Genomic DNA, 23,219 nt, shown 5'->3' on the forward strand with positions numbered 1-23,219 from the left:
TCATTCCTAGCATTCTCTTTGCCCTTTTTACCGCTGCCGCACATTGCACGAACGGTTTCAGTGACTTGTCTACAAGTACTACCAAGTCTCTTTCCTGCGGCCTCTCTCCAAGTATAGCACCCGAAATCCTGTATTTGTGCTCAACGCTAGCAGCATGCAAATTATATGCACATTGCACACTTTTACTGCTGAGCATTGGTCACTAAAGGCATCAGAATTTCCTGGGGCATGCTCACAAAAGCTATGTGGTAGGCACAACTCTTACATGCACATCCAGGGAACCCCGAACCCACCCTAAAAAAAAAAAAAATCTCTGATGGAATTAATTGGGCCAATGGGGCATTGAGGACTTCATGAATGAGTCAAGGTTGAAGGAGGACGCTTTGAACACAAACTGTGAATTAACTAAGGACAAAACCCATCATAAATGCAAGGGTTCTCAAACCAGTTCTCGGGATACACCCAGCTAGTCTGGTTGTTGGGATACCCTAATGAATATGGATGAGAGAGATCTGCATGCACTGCTTATGTTGTATGCAAATTTCTCTCATGCGTAGGTTTCCTTAAGAGATTCAGGTGGCAAAGCTTCCACAGACAAATAAAGATATAGCTCTTTGCCGGCATTTATGCCACCTGAAATCTGGTGTAAATGCTGGCGCCCAGTGGCATGTGATAAGGGCTTTCAGAGGATTCAGTGAATCCCCAGCTCTACATGAGACATCCGGGTTTTACTTCTGTTGAAAGCAATAGCAGTAAGGAGGACAGATTGAGACGTTACTTCCACTGAAAGCAATGGAAGTAAAACCCGGATGTCTTAATCTATTCTCCTTTTTTTGGAGCTATATGGTAACCCTAGCTCTATAGCCCTGCTTTTTTTTTTTTTATTTTTTTGTTTACTTTTTTGCCTGATACAGATTGATTTGTTGAGTAGGTAGTCTGTTCAACCAGTCAAACTGTATCAAACAAAAAGTAAAAAAAGTAAACCAGAACTCTTGGGCTCTGAACCCCCCTGAGGCCTTGGGTTATCCAAATCCACTGAAGGCCCTGACAGTACTGATCTGAATTTGATTGGCTGAGCAGTATCTGCCAGTTGCCTGCTCAACCAATAAAATTCAAAGCAGTGCCAGCAGTGCTTTTAGAGGGCGGGGTGAATCCCATGAAGGCCCTGACCACATGCCATTGCCAGCGCCCAACTCGGCATTAGAATGGTACTCTTTTACATCAACGTATGCATTTTTGGGGAACAGCTCTACCATGGCACAGTAGTGAATTTGAGTGTTCGGTGTTATAGAATAGCATGCAAGAAGATGCATGTACACATTCCAGTTACTTCCAATTAAAGGCAATAATTGATTGACATTTATTTATTTATTTATTGGGATTTACTGCCTTGTCATGAAGAGATTCACCTAAAGTGGTATACAATACATTGAATGATAAATACTCTTAAGTATTTTTTCCAATCTGTCCCAGCAGGCCCACAATCTGACTGTGGTACCTAGGGCAAGTTGATGCTCATTAGCTAATTAATTTGCGTGCACATCTTTGATCCACATGGAAATTTTGGCACAGATTTTTCAGTACTACTACTTACCAATTTTTATAACACTGCTAGACATATGCAGCACTGTGCATTAAATTATAAGAGACAGCCCTGCTCAATATATCTTACAATCTCATTAAAACAGACAACAGGACAAATAGGGGTTAGGGAATTTCTCAGAGAGGGAATGATAAAACAGACTTTACGAGTTAGTAGGAGTTAAAAGCAGCCTTGAAAAATTGGGCTTTTCTGTTGGGAGTAAGAATAGAAGGTTTAACATTTTCTCGATCTAAACCTTTGGACTTGGCATTCATAGCTGCTAGGCTATGGCGTATGTTAAATATACCTACTTTGAGAGATGTGAGAGAACGTATAGGAATAGGAAAAATATAGACTTTTGGCCCTTTTAACTAACCAACAGGCAAAATTTAATGACATATGGGAGAGTTATATTGAATTGGAAAAATAAGCTTTATGAAAAAACCAGGTCTCTTGGGGGGGGATGAGATAGGGAATGGGAATGTTCTAATTGTAGCATTGATAAGGTGTATTATTCTTATTAGTTTATTAACTTTACAAAGTATATTCAATGCTAATTGTGTTCTGCACTGAGTTTATTGTATTAAAATTATTAAATAAAGAATTATTAAATAAAGAATTTTAAAAAATTGGGCTTTTAGCCTAGATTTGAAAACTGCCAGAGACAGAGGTTGACATACTGGCTCGGGCAGTCTGTTCTATGCATATAGTGTAGCAAGATAGAAGGGAGGAAGTCGGCAGGAGAGGAGAAGGGTACAAATAAGAGAGACTTACCCAATGAACTGAATTCCTAGGGAGGAGTATAAGGAGAGATGAGAGATATTAAACTAAACTAAACCTTAGGTTTATATACCGCATCATCTCCACAGATGTTGTGGAGCTCGGCACATTTTACAAGAACTTAAAATATAGGAAGAGAAGGAAAAAAAAAGGTTTACATGAACTGAGGAGCTGCATAGTGAATAAGAGGAGTTTGAACTGTATGCGGAAATGGATAGGGAGTCAATGAAGTGGCTTGAGGAGAGGGGTAATGTGAGCATAGCGACATTGGCAAAATATGAGCCGTGCAGCAGAATCTTGAATGGATTGAAGGGGAGAGAGATGGTTTAGTGGAAGACCTGTGAGAAGGGAGTTGCAGTAATCTAGGCGAGAGGTGATGAGTGTGGATAATGCCATATATAGAATCTAGAAAATAGTACATTTCAGACTCTTTACCTTAGGGATTGGGCAAGTTGGGTCTCGCCTTCGGGATGATCTGCAAGCACAGGGCAGCTTCTGCTGTGCATGAAATTGAAAGCTCCCCACTGTGCCCCCTCCATACACATATATTCGACTGTCCAGCTGAGCTGCTGGTTTTGCTGTCAGGACGAGGTTTCCAGAGAACTAAGACACATTTTGGTGTTCTGAAAAAACAAATGTGTCTTTATGTGAGTGAAATCTGTCTAGGCAGGGGCAGCAGAACCCGGTTGGAGAGACCAAACAAATCAATCTCCAGCCCTGCTCCCCCTTCTCTAGTTGCCCGAGGGGTGTGTTGGTCAGTTTTTGGTTATGTACAGTCCGCCCAATATTCGGGAGAGGCAGGAGGTGGCCACCTCGCCAATGATATTCGGCAGCACTTAACTAGACAGTGTCACCGAATATCGGCACAATCCATCCCTGCGCTATCCAGTTAGTGCCAGAGCTGGCCGTGCCTGGAACCTAGGAGGAGCCTGTATGCTTTGATATTCAAACTACTTCCATGCAGTAAAATTCAGGTTCATAGACAAAATTGTGCGAGACAACGGCGCGCCGACAACTGAGTGCAAGCTTGATGGCGCGCCGAAGAAAAGCACTATTTTAAAGGGTTCCGACAGGGGGTGTTGGTGGGGAACCCCCCCTATTTTAATTAACAGACATCGCGCTGGTGTTGTGGGGGGTTTGGGGGGTTGTAAACCCCCTCATTATACTTGAAACCAAACTTTTTGCCTGTTTTTTAGGGAAAAAGATCAGTTTTAAGTATAATGTAGGGGGTTACAACCCCCCAAACCCCCCACAACGCCAGCGCAATGTCTGTGCCACACCCCCCGTCGGAGCCCTTTAAAATAGTGCTTTTCTTTGGTGCGCCGTCAACCTTGCGCTCAGTTGTCTGCGCGCCGTTGTCTCGCGCGATTTAGTCCCGTCACCAAAATTCAGACAGCAAAAAGGCTCTCTTAGCTTTAGCTGCTGAGCTAACTGGGCACTGGTCTAAATATTGGCCGGTACCTGGTTAACTTCCAGGTAGCAGCATCGGGGACCTGTGGTATGGGACCTGCATAAGCTCCAGTGGTCAGCCCATGTTGCATTAGCCTGGATATTCAGTGCAGATGCTTGGACGTAGCCAGGCATTGAATATCCTGGGCTAATTTTGCCAATGGTGAGCGGTGTTTAAAAAAAGGCGCTACAGGCTGAACATTGACCAAAGTAACGTTTTAGTTTATAGACCTGACTAGTGTACTGTTCTCTCTGTGATAATGTCCTTGTAAGTCATGCTTTATCGGAGCTAAATGTGTTTACAATTTTCCAGGATTTTGGTGGGTGCCCCCCAGGCTTTGGCCATGGACGATCAGGGAGCAAATCGGACGGGGGGCTTGTTCGCCTGCCCCCTCAACAGCGAGAGCCATGACTGTTACCGGCTGCTGATCGACAACGGAGGTAACAATAGGCGGGAAGAGGAGGGTCAGAGGTCACTAGTGATTAACCAATTTGAATCTGCACAGTGGGACAAAAGGCCATGGGGTCACTGAGCTCTCATGTCTAGGCTGATCAGGTGTCTGGTTTTATCAGGACTTTAATTGGTTTTAAGAAATAGTCCTGGGGCGGCCTAGTTTGATCCCCGGACAAAACTTCTTTGTCACCAGTCAGCCAGGGTTGGCGATTATAGCACAGTCAGTGCTCTCAGTACCTGGGTCGAGAAGGGGGTATGGTAAGAGCCACTCTACAACAGTCACACCTAGTAGTGCTTGGATTTGGATCAATGATTGAAGAGTTTGAGAAGGGGCTCCAGCGCATGGCTTCTGGCCAAGCACTGGCGTGGGGGAAGAGGCTACTGTATAAAATGGAGTTAAACCCCCCTGAGGGGAGGGGTGTAACTGAAGACTCCTGATGCCAGAATCTCAGCCCTGGTTCCAGATGAGCAGGAGGAAGCTGCCAGGTGAAAAAAAAAAACCTGTCCTATGCCCTACTTATGCGAGAAGAGGGCTTACCGATTGTCTTGATTTTCCAATTTGACTGAATTTCATTTGTACTGTCATCCAAACAGGTAGATCCAAAATTACAAAAAGAGACGGGAGGAGTTGGGGGAGTTACAGATAGGTAGAGCATCATCCCCTCCCCTTTCTTCTTTGTCCTTCTCCTTTTGTGATTTCTTCCCCTCTCCCCCTCCTGTTTGCTCCTTCTCCAAATAGCATCTTCTCCTTCTACCACCCATTTCTCTCTGTTTCTGCCAAAATTTTCTCCATTTTCTATCACCATTAAATTAATCTGTTTTCCCCCTAATGTTCATTTTGGTTTTATACCCCCCCACACACACACACACTGTTAAGGTTTCCTTCAGTTTCTTATAGAGCCGTACCAAAGATCATATTATTCGGCCAAATACAAATAATGAAAAATATTATTTATCTGAATACGAATACCGAATATGATTGATGAGCATTGAGCTTTAACATAACAAATAATAAAAGAATCAATGTGAAATCAGAGATCAAGTATTTATTTCAGGAGGATACAGCACAGCAGAGCTCTGGATTATTTGTATTGAGCTGAATAGTGAATCTCTTCATAAAGGCGGTTAATAAATCCCAATAAATAAATACAACTATTGTATTCGGGGCTGAATCGGATCAAATATGAATATTCAGTGCAGCCCTAATTTCCTCCCTTTGTGGCCCCCAGGTTCTTCTCCATGTCTAACCCTCCAGCCATGCCCTCCCTTAATTTTCTTCTGGTTGTCCTAAAAGGTTCATTTGTAGGAAGTGGCGTAGCGAGGATGAGAGGTGCCTGGGGCGGTAGTGCCTCTCCCTCGCCCTCTTCTCCATCTTCTGCCCCCCCCCGCCACATGCGCAAACTCCCTCCCTTTCTCGTACCTCTTTTAACTTCCCCGGTGCAAGCAGCATCACCAACTCGCCGCCCTTTCCGGTGTCGGCTCTCCCTCTTGATGTCACTTCCTAGGTGTGGGGCACGGAAGTGACATCAGAGGGAGAGCCGACGCTGGTGCGAACAGTAGGTCGGAGTTGCTGTTCATGCCGGGGAAGAGCTAGAGTTATGGTGGGGGAGAGGGGGGCAGAGAGCAGGAGGAGTCCGTTTCCCCCACCAAGACATTGCCCAAGGTGGATCGCCCCCCCCTCCTACTACGCTACTGTTTGCAGGTTAGGACCAAGGCAGCTTCCTATCTCTAGAGCAGGGGTGTCCAACCTGCGGCCCCGTGAAGTATTTTGGGTGGCTGCGGTCGAGGGCGATGCAGTGTTTTCCTCTGCTGCCCCCAGGTCTTTACCGTCTTGCCGGCTCTCTCCTCCATCTTGCTGCAACGTTTGTGCATTTCTGTGGCCCCAGAAAATTTTTTTTCGGCCAGTGCAGCCCAGGGAAGCCAAAAGGTTGGACACCCCTGCTCTAGAGGCTTATGGGATGGTAAAATGGGCTGGAGTGAGCTTTGACGGAGACTCCAGTAGATGGAACCTAAGCACACTACCGGGCAGGGCTCTGGGTTTCTGGTCCAGAAATATCTAAGAAAAAGGACCATTTAAACTAAATAATTAATTTATGGAGCATGTGTGGTTGGGCAGACTGGATGGACCACTCGGGTCTTTATCTGCCGTCATTACTATGTTATATTTTTGGATGCCTCTTTTGTTATATATTTCATTTCATTAAAAAGAGGAAAAGGACAAAAGGCTGTCAGATCTCGGAAACACATTTTTTCTTGGTTTTACCTGCAGGCGACAGTTCATGTTTTCTTGCCAATGTATTTATTTATTTGCTATATTGTCCGTGCAACAAGGCACGATCCAAGCAATATATAAATTCAAAGCAAATGCTTGAATTAAACAGCAATAACCTAATCTAAACATAAAAATCCTAACAATATAAATAGTATAGTAATAAATAAATTAGTTTAAGACCTTTAACCTTTAGCTGGGAAGACCTATGTGTGTCACTCTATTGACTTCCTGTTACCAGAGAAAGCAAAATTGTGCTCCGTTGACAGTAGTGCAGGGGAGCCGTACAACCTACCCTGTCCCCACTGAGAAGCTAAGAATTTGGAGGCCCATGGGAAAATACTATGCATGCCTAAAAAGCTCTGAGAAAGCTTCCACACCCTTATGAAATGGAGCCATGTGAACCATCTGTGTGCCTAGTTGTACCTCTTATTTCCCAGCAACCCCCATGAGATCTATCTCAGGACCCCGAAGAGCCTCTCTATAGAACCAGCTCTATTAGTAGAGTATTCTTTATGTTTCATATACAATGATGATTTCATTTTTACTTTGGGTTGGAATAGGATATCTCCCTACTGCAAGATTTGTTCCTTTTTTTCCCTCCTTTTCCCAGTGCTGTATTTTCAGACATCTTTGCCTTTTTATTTAACCCCTCCCCCCCTTTTACAAAACTGCACAAGCGTTTTTTAGCACCAGCGGGTGCGCTTAATGCTCTGTACTGCTGTATGAGCATTGGGAGCAGTGCGGAGCATTCAGCGTGCCGGCTGGCGCTAAAAACTGCTTTTGCGGTTTTGTAAAGGGGGGTAAGTTAGTCTTGAATTTGTAATGTAGAATTGCATAAATAAATAGTTTAAAAATATAGTCACCCTAGATCAAGGCCTAGTAGGTCTGTCTATAATTCCAAGCCTGAGTCACATGAGTCAAATCTTCAGGTGCAGGTAGAGAAAGCACAGCACAGGCCCAGTGTACTTTCTGCTGCATCTCAGGCACCTTCTGACTGACATTTGGGGAAATGCATTCTGGGTGTCCCACAGCAGGAAGCCTATGGCATCTTTCCATCCCTCAAGTACCTGAAGTAGCAAAGGCACAGCAGTGAAAATTCATGGCCTGGGTATAGAGGACGGGCATTCAGTGGCAATCAATCAGACAGACCAGGAGGAGAAAATAGTATGTCCCTGATGAAGACCACGAGATGGGGGCATGAGTTGACAACTTATTCAAGGAGGAAAATATTCCTTTTCCTTTCCTTACTCCGCACACTGCCTCACACCCCCCTTCCCCCCACTCAATCCCTCTCAAACTTTCTTCTAGTTTTCCCTTGCTGATCTCATTCCTAAGTCCCCTTTCTTTTCTGTCATGTATTTTTTTCTCCCACTTTTATTTCTCTTTATCTTACCTAATATTTACTAAACTCTTCCATTCCCTCCCCAATATATATATCTCTTTTTCTCATTCATACTGCAGTTAAGCTCATTTTGGGGAAACAAAAGTATGATCATGTTTCCCCTTTGTTGATAAAGCTTCACTGGCTCCCAGTTCGCTTTAGGATCCAGTTTAAATGCACATGCATAATCTTCAAGCTTCTCTGTGGAATATTTGATTCTTTTGTCCCCTTATGTTGGAATACCCTTAGACTTTGCTATTTGAGAAACACACAAAGATATAAGTTAGCCTTCCCTTCTTTTAAGGGAATTAAATCTGCTGGGAAGCTCAGTCGATCTTTTGTTTTCGAGTTTGTAGAGATCTGGAATGAACTTCCTGACTCCATTAGGATTTTAGGCCAGCTGCAATTATTTCATAAATTCCTGAAAACTTTGTTGTTCTCGCAATTTTTAAATGGTTTAACTACAGCCTCAACTAAATGATAATATTATAGTTATTTTTCTTATGCTTTTCTTATGTACTTTAGTTTTTAATTAGTTTTTTCTTCTCCTATATTTTCTGCTAAGTACTCTAGTCTTAATTACATGTGAACCGAGTTGAGCTCCACTGGGAGATGACCCGGTATATAAACCAAAGATTAGATTAGATTCACAGCCATCTTTCCTGGTTCTAGGACTCGTATATCCTGTCTTCTCCTCTTTCACTGTTTTTCCCATCTCACTCATACTGCCTTCATCTCCTTTTTTTTTTTTTCTAATCTATCACATCTACCTTTTAAGCTGCCCTCCAAGTACTGTATTATGTTTCCTCATTCTGATTCTCTCTCCTTTATTCTTTCTTTGTAAAACCCCCTAGTGGTGATGTGGTACAATTACATCACAATTAAATGTATGAGATGTTATAATCATAGATGTTTCAATAGATTTCCCCTTCATTTCATATCAACAGAGGCTAAACATTTAAATATTTGTATTTATTTGTTGCAACTTAAAAAAACCCAATAACAATTGAGGGTGAAATAAAACTAAAAGGTATGTTCAACAATTGTTGTTATCAGATGTTGTTTAAACAAGGTAAATTAAATTTAAATATAAATGAATAGCAAAACTAATTTACCATTCATGTGTGGTCAAATTTACATTGATTATACCATTTTAGTTATTGATAATAATCAAATCCCAAACAACTATGGGCACTTCTTGAAAAGCACATTTCTGCTAGTAATGCACTGATTTATTAGCAGAAATGGTGTAAAACTGCCCTTCCTGTGGCTAACCACATTTATTTTCCAAAATCATAACACCATCCATGTGTTCCATTTCCTCATCTGGCATTAACCCTGAATCCCATTCCCTCCCTGACACTGCATTAATAACTCAACTATGGACAAGACTCAGGTCTCATTCTGCAACATCAGCTCCCCACACCTCTCCTACTCCCTAAATCTATCCCTGATGGAGCAAGGACAGTTAAAGTCATATATATTTGAATTTCCTCTGGTGTTGACTCAGCTTTTGTCTCTTTTTCTTCTGCAGTGGATGACAGTAAGGAGAGCAAGGAGAATCAATGGTTGGGAGTCACTGTGAAGAGCCAGGGGGCCGGTGGCAAGATTGTGGTCAGTTTGGGCACTGGGGCTTTTGGGCAGAGAGAGGTGCAGGAGCTTGATCTGTGCAGGGTTTTGATTGCAAGGGGGCTTGGAATTGTAGTTGTCTGGAAGATCAGCAGCAGAGCTGATGGGTGGGCTGGGTTTTATTTTTTGATTCTATATTATGTTTGTTTATTTATTTTAATTAATTTTCTATCCCATTCTCCCCAAAGAGATCAGAACGGATTACAGGTTGATGTACATAATATACAGTTAAATCCAACATGAAAACCACCAATGTAAACCAAAATGACACTGAAGATAATTTGTTATATATGTAAGGGAACGAGCCTCAGGTTATGGAGTTTCACCCATTCCGGGTTTTCTCAAAGAGACAAGGAATTCTTTTCTCTTACTCCTGCTTACATCACCGGCTCAGGACCGGCAGGAGTATGTTTACAGTCCAGAGAAGCGTTGCTAGAGAGACTTTTCCCTGACGCAGCGTGGGTGTAATTGTATCCCGCAAAACGCGGGCCGCGTTGGATGACTGAAAGTAATAAGCAACGGCCTTGGTTTTCTAGAGCAGGAGCTAAGCACTTTAAGATCTAAGAATTGGAAATGAACTGAAGCAGTTTACAGCACAAATGCACTTTTCAATACAGCACAGCACTTTAAAGCATCAGTGCACTTTAAGATAAGTACACTTCTCCGTCCGGATTCGCGTGGGATAGGGGCAGAGCCGGACTGTGAATGGCGAAAAATTGCTATGAGTTCCTGTAGTCTCTCAAGACTATGACGGGAACTCCCTACAGCTATTTCCTAATGGCGATCTGCACGGGGCAGGAGCGTAGGAAGATCGCTCTTGCCCCGAAAACCCGCTAGACCACCAGGTAAGGCCGGGATGCCGGGGGGAAGACTTAACGATGTTTTTTTTTTCTTTTTTCCCCCTCCCCAAAAAAATCGCGAATATGTGAAATCGTGATTGCCGAAACCGCGAATGGGGAGGGGGAAGTGTACAACTTCTTTTTCTGTCGGTTCTGAGTTCTGAAATGAACTGTGAGGTCCCTTAGTATTAAGTATCTAAACAGTTGATCTTAGTATAAATTAAGGGCTCCTTTTACGAAGGTGCGCTAGCATTTTTAGCGCACACTGAAGATTAGCGCACGCTAACCCATCGCGCTACACAGAAAATACTAACACAAGCTCTATGAAGGCGTTAGCGTGTAGCTCCTAAGAGATCAAACTAGATGAATTAGATGAATTTTAATCTAAGAGATGAAAGAGTTATGAATTAAAGGAATAAATTAATTGTTGGAGTTAAGGTAGGGAGGATGGGTTCAAGCCGGTGATGTAAGCAGGAGTAAGAGAAAAGAATTCCTTGTCTCTTTGACAACCCGGAATGGATGAAAACCCGGAATGGATGAAACTCCATAACCTGAGGCTCGTTCCCTTACATATATAAAAAATTATCTTCAGTGTCATTTTGGTTTCCATTGATGGTTTTTATGTTGGATTTAATCAATAGGTAGCCACCAGGTTTTCTTTAATTTATTGTTGCATAATATACAGTTAACAGGTTATAATTTGCCATAGTTGCAGTACAAGTTTTTTTGATACAAGTTTTTATCCTAATTCGATACATACTAGGGATCTAATGCCAATATACGTAGCATGCAGTTTATTTTCATTTGTTTGTATCATATTGTCTGTTTGCAGTTCTGATTTTGTGCATTGAGTTTGAGAACTGCCTAAACTTTTGTAATTGTGCAGGATAAACTTTTTTTTTTTTTTTTAAATAAATAAATAATTATTAAAATAAATAAATGGCGGCAGGGGAAAAAGAATTGTTGCCTGGCATTGCAAGTTACATTGTGGCCTGCTTCTCTTCTTTCAGACCTGTGCCCATCTATATGAAGCACGGCAAAGAGTGCGTCAGTTCTCAGAGACCCGGGATGTCATCGGCCGCTGTTACGTCCTGAGTGAGGACCTGCAAATCAATGACGAGCTGGATGGGGGAGAGTGGAAGTTTTGTGAGGGTCGACCTCAGGGACACGAGCGCTTCGGCTTCTGCCAACAGGGAATGTCTGCTGGCTTTACCTCCGACAGTCACTACATCATGTTTGGGGCTCCTGGAACATACAACTGGAAAGGTGGGCCCTGCTAATATGGGGGGACAAAGGAGGTGGGTAGCGGGTGTCACAGCAGCAGAATGTGACTTTTGAGAAGGCATGAAGACAGGTACGGCAGATGATATCTGCTCTGTTTTTCATTCCCCTACAATCTAGGGAGATGAAAGCAGTGATGGCGGGAAGAGGTCTCATGGAATCTCTGGTTAAATAATGTTTCTAAACCAGCCACCCATACATAGGGCTACTATATTTGTGAGGACAAAAAAGAGGATATGTTCTGCCCACACCCCACCCCTGTCCCACCCCATCCCACCACGCCCCTGTCCCAACCCCACCATGCCCTCAACACATAGTGCACAGTCACCTTGCCCTGCCTCCCACACAGCCATCAACTGTCCTATTCACTCTTTCTCCTTCTCCCTACCAGAGGAGAAAAAGAGTGACTTGCAGCCTGCTTCCTCCTCCTGTTCCTGCCTAGAGAATTGGTTACTCTTGGGAACCACGGAAGGCTGTAGATAACCCTGCAGTTCATGAGCAATTGCCTCTAGACTAGAGAATGACACGGGGACAGAATTTGTCCCCGTCCCTGTGGTTAACTGTGGGAAACTATTCCTGTGTCATTCTTAAGGAGAGGGAAGAATCAGAGTATGAATGGGCACAGCCACTGACCCTCAAGCCTTGCATTGAAGAATGCTGGTGTAGAAGGCACTAAAGAATGACAGTCTCTGATATCTAGAGCAGATATTGTGATGTCATGATGCCTCATTCCACCAATGCCTAAGAGCCAACCTTATCAGTGATGTCACGATGGCTTCATTGTCCTATACTTGGCTCATATAAGAATCAGAGTATGAATGGGCACAGCCACTGACCCTAAAGCCTTGGATTGAAGAATGTTGGTGTAGAAGGACTGAGGTTGAGATGGACACTAAAGAATGACAAGAGATGGTTTCCCATGGTTATCCACAGGGAAAGGGACATGGACATGGACAAATTCTGTCCCCATGTCATTCTCTACTCTAAGCTGCTAGGCAGACATGAGAGGAGGAAGCAGCCCAATAGGCAGCTGTTCACTCTCCTCCTTTTGTAGTGTGACTTCAGCAGGGAAGAAGGAAAGAGAGTTAACAGTGCAGCTTCTGTGTATGACAGTATGTCTGCTTGGGGTTGGACTCAGTCTGGGGACTTATCAGCTCTGTCATTGGTCACGGGGTGAGCAGGCACATCTCCAGGTACTGGTAGTCTCTTCTAGCCCAGCATATGTTCCCTCTTTCTTTCCTCCCCATCCTCATAGCCTTTTATCTCCCTGTCCCTTCTCTTTTCTCTCCTGTGCTCTCTCCCATAGTTCAACATTCTTCCTCTCTTCCCTCACTCCCATTGTCTGGCATCACTTCCTTCTGGATCCAACATCTTCTTTTTTCTCCCCTCTCCATCTCCTATGTATCTCTCCCTTCCTCTCATTCACTCCCATGTCCAACATCTCTCTTTCTCTTCCTCCCTTGTGCCCTGGGTCCAACATCTCTCTTCCCACATCTCCCATGCATCATCTGTCCCTCCCTTCCTTCCACCATCTTATCCAATATTTCTTCCTCTCTCCCCCATGCACCATCTCTCCCTCCCCTCCACCATCTTAGGCAATATTTCTCCCACTCTCTTCCATGCACCATCTCTCCCTTCCCCCCTCTACCATGTTATCCAATATCTCTCCCTCCCCTCCCCCATGTCCAACATTTTTTCTCTCTCCAAGCAGCATCTCTCCTTCCGCTCCACCCCATTGCTGCCTTTCCCTTTCTTCACAGCCCCCTTCCTCACCCCATATCAAGCATCTCTCCTTCCTTCGCTCATTGTCCCATTCCTATAAACTTTCCTCTTGCTTGTCAGTGGGTCAGCAGCAGCTGGCAGTGATTCTCACAAGCTGCCTGCCACTAACCCAGAAGCCTCCTCTCTGCCGCAAAGAAACAGAAAATTTCTGGGAGGGGGGAGCAGTGGAACATGGCAGAGGGGAGGCTTCCATGTTAGTGGCAGGCAGCCTAAGAGAATCACTGCCGGCCTACCACTAACCCATTGAAGAGAGCGTTGCAGGAGCTTAGCCTATTTCTCTACAACTGACGGAATGCCTGACAGTTACAGAAAAGGAGGACATGACCAGGGAAATCCAGACATATGGTAACCCTACCCATACAGCAATGAGCTCCTGTTCTATTTTTCTGTGAGCACAGATCAGTGGTGCCTTTGTAACATGCCACCAATGAACTTTAGTTTCTGTAATGTGATGATAATAGAATTCCATCTGAAGTAGAGTTACCAGACATCTGGGAAAACCCGAACAAGTCTTCTTTTTAGAGGACTGTTCGGGTACCCGGAGGAATTTCCAAAACCCAGCAATTTGTCCAGTTTTGGAAGTCCCCAACCTCAGGGCTGCATCTAGAGGGTGCCTGCGCATGTGCAGACATTGGCGTGATAACGTCATACACATGCACCCATGCGTGTGACATCATCGCGTCGATGTATGCGCAGACGCGGCCCCAAGCTCGGGGAGGTTCGTGTGGGGGTGGGGGTGGAACGGGGAGGCAGAACGGGGGAGGGGGGGGGCAGGTGTCCACTTTTTTTCATAGAGGGAATCTGTCAACCCTAAATCTGAAGTGATGCTGAAGATGTAGCAAAGGTCTGGAGCAGTGACCTTAACAAGTGAAAGCAGGTATGGGTGTGCCTCTTGCCACAATATCTTGCTTGTCTCTGAATCTGGTGGGCTGGGGGGAGAGGCAGGTGAAACAGAGTGTATGATCACTTTTCAGGTGCGTGCCTGTGCCAGTGTGGTGTCTTGGTAAGTGCCTGGCCAGGCTGTATGAGAAGAGGTGATCAGTCGCACCCAGTTGAGCTGCATGGTCACAAGAGGCCTGCCCAAGGCACTGATCCTCCAGCCTTCCTTTGCATCTGGCCACGAGTTATTACCTTGTTTGTTGCAGGGAACGTGAGAGTGGAGGTCTTTAACCAGACCTCTTTGGAGTTGGTGAATTACGACGATGGGCCGTACGAAGCTGGGGGCGAGAAGGAGCAGGACCCTTCGCTTATTCCGGTCCCTTCCAACAGTTACTTCGGTACGGTACTACTGAGGAGCAGGCTGAGAGGGAGTCTCCTGGGCTTGAGCGTGTGGGATGGTACGGTTGCTGAAGGGATTCTGACTGCAGGCAGCAACCTGATCTCAAAAAGATGAGAGTAGAAAGAGCCCATTTAATATAAACCAATTGTTAACGACTGAAACTCAGGAATCGATTTTGATTTGGGAACTTTTTTTTAATCTTAAAATGTTATTAGTTAACCTTCTGTTGTGCAATTTTACAAAAGAATATTGTAGAGGTAATTGGTTCATTTTTCAAAAATCTGCCTGAGAGCCCTTCAGCACCCCACCTCCCTTCCTCTTCCCTGGCTCCCTCCGCCTGCAGTTCTTTTTCCCTTTGCTTTCTAACTTTCTCCCTTTTCTTTGTCTCTTTCCTTTTGCTCTGGAATGTACAGGAATTTTGTTTGTGACAAACATTAATAAGTCAGACCATGACCAGCTGGTCTATAAAACTCCGGAGCCCACGGAAAGGGTGGCGGGACATGCAGGAGACGTGGCACAGAATAGCTACTTAGGTTTGTAACCGGTGCCGTGTGCGGTGCCAGGCAGTGTGCGGCTGTCTGTTCCCCATGCCTCCCCCACGCTCCTCACGTCAGTGCTGGAAGCCCCTTTTCCTCCCCTCTCACCCCCCAGTCTGTGTTGGTGCCTCCCCTCTGGTGAAGGACAATTTGTCACGAAAGCTTCAGATCACTGCACAGGTCTGTCATCACTGCATCTTCGGACATGGCAAGCAGAATGACTGCTGAATAGAAATTGCACATTGATCTCTTGCAGTAGGGATGAAAGTATGGGTGGGGGTGGGGTGGGGAGGGAGGGAGGGGAGGGGAAATGGGAGTCTGGTTAGGATGATTCAAAATGAAGCCAGAGAAAAAGACTAAGATTAAAAATCTGCATAGAGCTCACACCTCTGGTAGTTCAGTGTGAGTTGCACAGGCACAGTAGGTATTTTTCTGTCCCAGAAGCAGTGGCATAGCCAGAAGTCCATTTTTTGGAGGGGGGGTCCCAAAGGTGGACTGAAGGGGACCAGGTATTCTCTCCCCCATCCGCCTCCCTCCTGCTGCCATCCCCACTTTAAAATATACCTTTGCTGGCAGGGATGGCAAGCTCAACCAGCCAAATTTGTCTTTTATGTGAGTTCTGTCTGTGCTTCCAAAGTTCTCAAATTAGCAGCGCACTTCAGCCACTGATGTTGGGAACACCCGTGCTTGCTCAGATCAATTATTGAACTTGTATAGGAGATGTCTTTGGCTGGCAGGGCTTAACATCCCCACCAGCTATTAAAGCAGAGGGGTTCTGAACCAAAGTTAAGAGGATCCAAGCCACCAAACACCCCCCCTTCTTTGGCTACACTATTGCCCAGAGGGATTATAGTCTTTTTATACCTCGGGCAATGGAGGGTTAAGTGACCTACCCAGTGCCACAAGCAGTGTCAGTGGATTTGAACCAGACTTCCTGGCTCTCAGCTCAGTCTAGGACAATTCATTGCGGGCCGTTTTAGTGCGATGAACTGGCTGCAGTGATCGTCTCGTTCTGAGTCTGGGTCTTTAAGATTCATCATTTGGGGGGAGGGCGATGCCCCTACACCCCACCAAATTATACCCTTCCCTTCTCCTTCCCCTTCCGAGCCCCCTTCAGCCATCAGCACCTTGGTGCCCTGGCCCAGCTTGTCCTCTCCCATCACCTCAGCTCATCAAACAGGCACCTTGGACTTTGGGCCTTTTGTTTCAGGCACCTTCTGTCCACCTTTCTGTTCTGCTTTGCTCCTCTGGTGCAGGGTAGGATGGGGCCGGGCGCTCAACAGACCCTTTGCACCATCCTGCTCTATTGCTGCCAGTGTGGTATGCCACAGTGCACCCTCCTCAGCGGCACTGGTACTGCCAACCCCACCCACCAGTGACTCTGGGACTCATAGTGATTAGGGCTTTGTGCAGTCCCAGTGCTGCGTCTCCTCAGCTTTGCGCTGCCAGACTTCCATCGCTGCCCAGTTGTCATTCCCTCCCAGGACAGGACCGAGTGACCGTCAGGCCTCTGGAACTGTGAAATAGGACAATTCGGCGTGGCCATTTCAGCACAGTTGTGCTAAAACATCCCACGATGAATTATCCCATTCCGCTCAACCTGCTCTGTGGTACTGCAGCAGGAAGTGGGCAGAGTGGAAGAACCTTGCAGTCCTTGTTTGAGGCAAGGGGTGGGGGAGGCAGTTCTGAATAGACCACAGGGTTGCCAGTGCATATGGACACTTTTAATACACACATGTACCTGGTAGGCGGGTTTCAAAGAGAAACTGCCCATCACTAGCTCCTGTGTACGTTTGCAGCTCTTGTGTGTGTAGGTGACCAATCAGGCTAAAATGGCTAGGGGTCTGCAGCCCAAAAAGTTTTGTTTTAGTTTGCTTTCTGTGTCATTTATAGGAGTTTTTTTCCCCTTAGTTCAGAGGCAATGCAAATAGTGTGCTCTATGGTATGCACTATAATCACTAGTGTGTGCACATGTGAAAAGTGTCCAATATTTACAACATAGGGAAAAAAAAAGCTAGTTCTGGGAGGTGTTTCGGCCCCCCCCCCCCCCCCCATTCATTTCTGGCTGAAAAATACATGAAGTGATGTGGGAAATGTCATTTTGAATGAATGCAAAACAAAAAAAAATCCAAAATAGCACCAAAAGATTCCACAAAAGAAATGAAACAGCAAAACAACAAAAAGATTGTGGAACAGAAGATTGGGTGTACCAGTTTGTAGTTTAATACGCGTCCAAATAGCTTAAAAACAACCCACAAAGGATGTATGTAGTCGCAAGTGGCCCATGAGATAAAAACCAAATAATGTATAAAATACAGATGAACCAACACGGGCCATGTTTCAGCAAAATAAAAATGTCTTTGTCAGGGGTCTTATGAGGCCTTGGCTGTATTAAATATAAAATGAATGCACATCCCTAAAAATAGCACCTGTGATTTTGGAAATCATTAAGTAGATAAGGTATTTTCTGTTCTGTCATAACCCCAATATCCTTCCCCTTATCCAGCAACTCCTCTGTTCGTATGTGCAGTGTGAAAACCAGTATGTTTTAGCTTGGTAGGGAGAGCATCTTTCAGACAGGCCAGGCAGTGAGTTCTCCTCCCTATGTCTCTATGGGTATTCAACTCTAGGGGTGTGTAAAGCCTAGGTACTGGGGCACAATGGTGGCAGTATTGTAGGGATTACTGGGTCATGGTTAAGTTGCCCATGTTTGTGGGATGCAGTGATGCCCTCCCTTGCAGATGTGTGCTCAGAATGCAGTGTGACCACCTCGTGGAATTTTAAACGTTACTAAAACACGCTGTTACTTGGCCAGAACTTGTGGAGGGTCTTTGAGATGCAGAGGTTTCCTCGACCCTCCGGACTCTGTGCTGGGAGGGGGCACTGTGGCCTGAGTCTTCCAGTCTTTTTGTAGGATGGTGGTGTGACTGATAATAGTCGACTCTTATTGCTGGGTGGTGGGGACAGTCTCTCAGGCCTGGAAGACTCTGAGCCATGCTGCTGTTGAGGGGACCTGGCCTGCCCCGTCTTCTGTCTGTGTTTTTGTGTGGTTTCTGTTTCATGTATTTGCATGATCACCTCCCAGATGCATGGTGGTGGGAGAGTGGTTTGGTTTGTCTTGTTTAACTTTTAAAGTTACATCTGTGAAATGTCATGACTTGCTGTGTCCTTGCTCCCCCACCCACCCCATCTGTGGATATTTCCAGACTGCAGAGCTGCCAAATTACCCAATTCCAGGAGAGAGATTTTGAGTCCAGTCCTGGATTTCAGGCACCCCTATCCTGATGCATTATGGGGCTGCAGCACTGATTCTGATCAGGGAATACAAAGATTATAGTGTTCCTGGGGTACAAGTTGAAAAGGTGTCTCACCTGGAAGTAGGTAATTGGCATCTCTGAGACTGAGCTGCCTCAGGCCTCAGTGTAAGGAACCTGACATGCATATACTAGCAACCCCTCAAGCACCTGGGATGTTGTCTCCTGCAGACCTGGTATTTTATTCTGGTCGGGGTGGCAGGCTCATGGTAGCACCGGGGAAGTTGCACGATGTCAGAGAGCTGGGCCTCTGAGATTATTTCTTCATAATGTTTTCTCACAGTGATTTTGCTTCTGTTTCTCATCTTTATTATAGTCTGAGAGTGGGCTAGAATAGTCTGCCCTCCTCATGCTGAGTTTATTTGAAACTGAAAAATTTTCAGTGCTGGAAAGATTGCTAGGAATACATCCAAGAGACTGAGATTGCACCTAACATGGCCAGGCTTCCTGCCCTGAGATGTGCCAAGGAAACTCCAATTCCTCAGCTCTGGGTATCCTGGAGGGTGGCTGTAGTGTCCCAGGTGAGCTGTGTAGAGGGGGGGACATAAGGAGTCATTCTCTCTCCCTCACTTCTGCGTTCTCTGTTCTCGCCGATCTACTCAGGGTTTCCTTAGTGTCTCTTAAGCTATTAACTTAAAACGCATTAATGTGTCGGGAATTCCCCTGATCAGACTGGGTCCCCATGAGCACCCAAGGAATCTGCTGCATATAATAACAAAAGGGCTATCATTTTTTGGGGGAAAGGGGATAATAGACACAAACACCATGGACCTTGCACCGTGAAGAGGTCATTTGCTGGTACAGGAGCTTCACCCCCAGCACTCTATATTTATCAACATCACCAGCGTTAAACCCGGGAATTTAGTGCTGGAATTTTTGGGTTTCCAGAGCTGGCTAACACATACTATACTATTTGTAACTTATATCCCACCTATTTTCAGAGAGAATATTAAGTGGATTACAAAAGAGATTCCTTTAATACTTGTAGGGAGCAATGACATAATTAAAATACAATTTACGAAACTGTTAAGTATGAAGGTAAAAATCTAATTTGCAGTGGGAGTCTATTTCAGACTTTTGCACTAAAAACAGTAAGTTTTCACCAGATGGTTTTTTTTTTAATCTAATATTTTTTGCCCACAAAACACCCAGCTTTAACATAACCAATTTGGTGGTAATAAAATATATTTAATAAGACCTTCTGGTAAAAGTCCAAAGAAGGCTTTAACACACAGTCGATTTAAGTGTGATATTCAGCACTTAAGTGGTTATGAGTCCCTGGATAAAGATAGGATTGATTTTTATGTGGTTAAACTAGGGTTACCAGAGTTCCTCTTTAAAAAAAGAGGACACCTGACCCCACTTGAACCTCATGTCTCCATTTCTGAGTTTGGGGCCATGTCCTGAGGGCCTCTGCACATGTGACATCAACGCGATGATGTCACATGCATGCGTGCGATGTCATCATGTCAACATCCACACATGCGCAGAAGCCCTCCAGATGCGGCCCCAAGTTTGGAGTCTTCCAAACCCTGGACAAACTGCCAGGTTTTGGGAAATCCCTCCAGGCATCTGGACAGTCTTCTAAAAAGAGGACCTGTCCGGGTTTTCCTGGACATCCGCTGATCCTAGGTTAAACTGTCCTATTTATTACATGCTGAATATCGGTACCTGATCAGTCAAGTACCGAATCTTCCCCTGGACACCCCCTCCCCCCGCCTCCAAATGATCAGTTTTCAGTTCAGCTCTAACCAGACATTTTCAGTAGCACTAATTGGTTAAGTGCTGCTGAAAATTAGTGGTTAGCCACCAGGAGCTGTTTCTGGACGGCTGAATCGCTTTGAATATCGACCAGTGTTATTTATATTCCATCTTTCCCAACATTTAATTTTTTTTAACAATCCGATCATCATAAAACATAGAACTGTGTATCAATTTTAGGGAAAATGCAGTATGAATAACCAGGCTTTACGTTATTTTCGAGATGCTCCCACAGATCAGCTCCATTACAGGAAAAAAAGCTCTTTGCTTTGTAGCCGCAAGAAAGATCCTCTCCAGTTTGTGTAGCAGAGCTCACTGGAATGAGCATAAATATTGTCCAGGGATAATTTTTGATTTGAGATGAGAGACAGATTAGTACATTTTGCAGAATAATTTTGTGCAATAAAAACGGAACCTTGTTGAAATCAGCATGTTTCTTGATGGGAAACCAGTGCAAAAAAAGTTCCTATGAGCTGGTTGAGTACTGGTGCCTGAGTGGGCGTGCTTCTTCCTGAGTCCAGAGAGGAGTAAACCCTAGAAAAGGGGTGAAACTGAAGCTGAGGCTTGATTGTGCCAGCCTATCTCCAGGTCACCATGGGAGAGTAGTCCAGTCCTGGTTTGCTGACCTATCCCACTGTAGCCTGGAATTAATTAATTATTTTGTTTTGATTTCCCACCTTTCCTGTGTATCTCAGAGCCATGGACTGGACTGCCACCATGATGTGGAGTCAGGTGGGCACTCCACCTTCCCTGCCCTGCCTTTGTATCCTGGGCATGTTTCTCCTATTTCTCTGCCCTCCCTTACCCTGATCCTCTTCCTAACTGTGGCTTGGCTGAGGCTGCACCTATGGAGGCTGAAGAGGAACCTGCCTTTTAATGTGTGTCAGCAAATAGCCAGGAAGCACGTGACCCACACCCAACATTCACTCCCCCCTTCAGCTCGGTGTACACCTTCAACTCTCCCTACCCCCACCCGCCCAAGAGATGAACTGCGACCTCTTCTCTTATAGGGACAGTGCCATCATTTTCTGAGTCAGTAGCACAAGCGACCTCTGTGAGAGTTTTGAAATAGGATTTCTTTAAAGAGCCGTCATGTTGTAAGGGACGGGCAAATCTAACCATAGGTGTGATACCCATGTCATCAAATTTTGTTTTCAAATGATCAATGATAGTAAGAAAAACATTTAAAAATTTGTGTTTTTTTAATGTGTTGCTAATAGTGCACATTGTTTCAAAAGGGTGCACTTTTTTTTGACGAATACATGCTGTTTGCAAAGAGTACAGTCTTTATCTTGACTACATGCATGCATAAACCGTACTATTACTCATCATCATTTCTACAGCGGTGCTAGATGTGCCATCATGATTACAAGGCTGTAGCAAGCTATAATTGCATCTTGTGAATCTTGCTCACCATGGCTCCCCCCTCAACTCTCCTGAGAGGGAAGTAGGAGGTCTTTGAGAGGGCGGTGGATGCTCCAGGGTGGATGTACTTGAGGGGGTGGGGGCAGTGTAAGGCAGACCTCGACAAATTTTAATTAAATATAGGAGCCAGCAGCTGAGACCTTTTTTTTTTCTCCTTCCCTACCCCTTTGACATTGTCCCCAGTGAATTTTGAGGATGGGGTTGGAGGAGATCCCTACCCAGAGCAGCAGTATATCTTTCAGAAACTGATTTACTAAGGCTGTTTCCCTATTCTATGTCTGTGAGTAAAGAAACTTAAGTAAATGAGTCCCTCAAGGTGTCTTTGGAAATTATTGGCTGAAGCCAGCAATTCTTCCTTCCAAAAGCAGGCTGTCAACTGTGTGACAACAGGGCCTTGATAGGAAAAGCAAAGAGACAATTGCCTTTGGTTTACCTATCACCATGGCTTGGGTTAGGGTTACCAGATTTCTTCATGAGTAAAAAAGAGGACACGTGGCCCTGCCCTGTTCCTCCCCCACACAAACCTCATCTCTTTTTCCCCTGAGTCTGAACCATGTCTGGAGGGCCTCCAAGTATGCATGAATGAGATGCGATGATGTCACACGCATACGTACATGTCATTGTGTCGCATCCATGCAAGCTCGGAGGCCCTCCAGATGCAACCCTGAGCTTGGGGCCTTATAAAACCTAGACAAACTGCCGAGTTTTGAAAATCCATCCGGGCACCCGGACAGTCCTCTAAAAAGAGGACGTCCAGATTTCCCAGACATCTGGTAACTCTAGCTTTGTTCCCCTCCTGTCTCTCTTTCTCTTTCATATCCCCTCCCCAGCCTTCACTCAGTCTCTCTCCTTTTCATACCCCTTCATAGAGTTACCATATTTATGAAGATGAAAAAAAAAGAGGACACATGACTCCACCCACATTCCACCCATTTCCTTGGTTCCCCTTCCCATTTTCTGTATCCTTTTAGTGGTTCTTTTTCCCTTTCTCCAACCCTCCATCCCATTGGGTGCTTCTTTCTCTCTCCTTCCAACCAACCCTCTCCTGTGGATGCTTCTTTCTTTTTCTCTCTCTTTCTCCTTCCAACTTCCAACCCCCTCTGATGGGTGCCCTTCTCTCTTCTTCCAACCTCCTCTTCTGCTCTTTGTCTCTCCCCTCCCTTCATGTTCTTTTTTTCAGCACTTTCTCCTTTCCATAATACTTCTCCAGCCTTCCTTCCCTCCATGCCGTTTCTCTAGCCTCCCTCCATGCTGTTTCTCCAGCCCCTACCCTCTCTTCTCCAATGCTGCTACCCTTCATGATCTCTCTAGCTCCTGACTCCCCCACCTACCTCATCCTTGAGTATGGCTGCTGTAATTTAATCTTCGGTCAGCAGGCAGCAGCAACTAGGTGAGCCTTCTGCCGCTGGCCTACCCCGGAAGCTGCCTCTCTGCAACGACTTCCTGTTCCCAAGT

The 23,219-nt window shown here is 45.1% G+C and overlaps 1 protein-coding gene across 4 annotated transcripts in view; it reads left to right on the forward strand.

Moving 5' to 3' along the window:
- Window positions 1–23,219, forward strand: part of ITGA7 (integrin subunit alpha 7) — a 208,333-nt gene that overhangs the window by 104,158 nt on the left and 80,956 nt on the right. For 2 of the 4 annotated variants that reach the window (XM_033936974.1, XM_033936972.1), the window contains exons 2-5: window positions 4,125–4,252; window positions 9,453–9,532; window positions 11,397–11,652; window positions 14,595–14,726. In XM_033936974.1, coding sequence (XP_033792865.1) covers window positions 4,125–4,252; window positions 9,453–9,532; window positions 11,397–11,652; window positions 14,595–14,726 — 596 coding nt within the window. Of the gene's footprint in view, window positions 1–4,124; window positions 4,253–9,452; window positions 9,533–11,396; window positions 11,653–14,594; window positions 14,727–15,141; window positions 15,262–23,219 lie in introns of all 4 variants that reach the window. The other 2 variants (XM_033936973.1, XM_033936975.1) reach the window with 2 other exon arrangements.

This window comes from Geotrypetes seraphini, chromosome 3 (assembly GCF_902459505.1).
Source record: "Geotrypetes seraphini chromosome 3, aGeoSer1.1, whole genome shotgun sequence".
Taxonomy (NCBI): domain Eukaryota; kingdom Metazoa; phylum Chordata; class Amphibia; order Gymnophiona; family Dermophiidae; genus Geotrypetes; species Geotrypetes seraphini.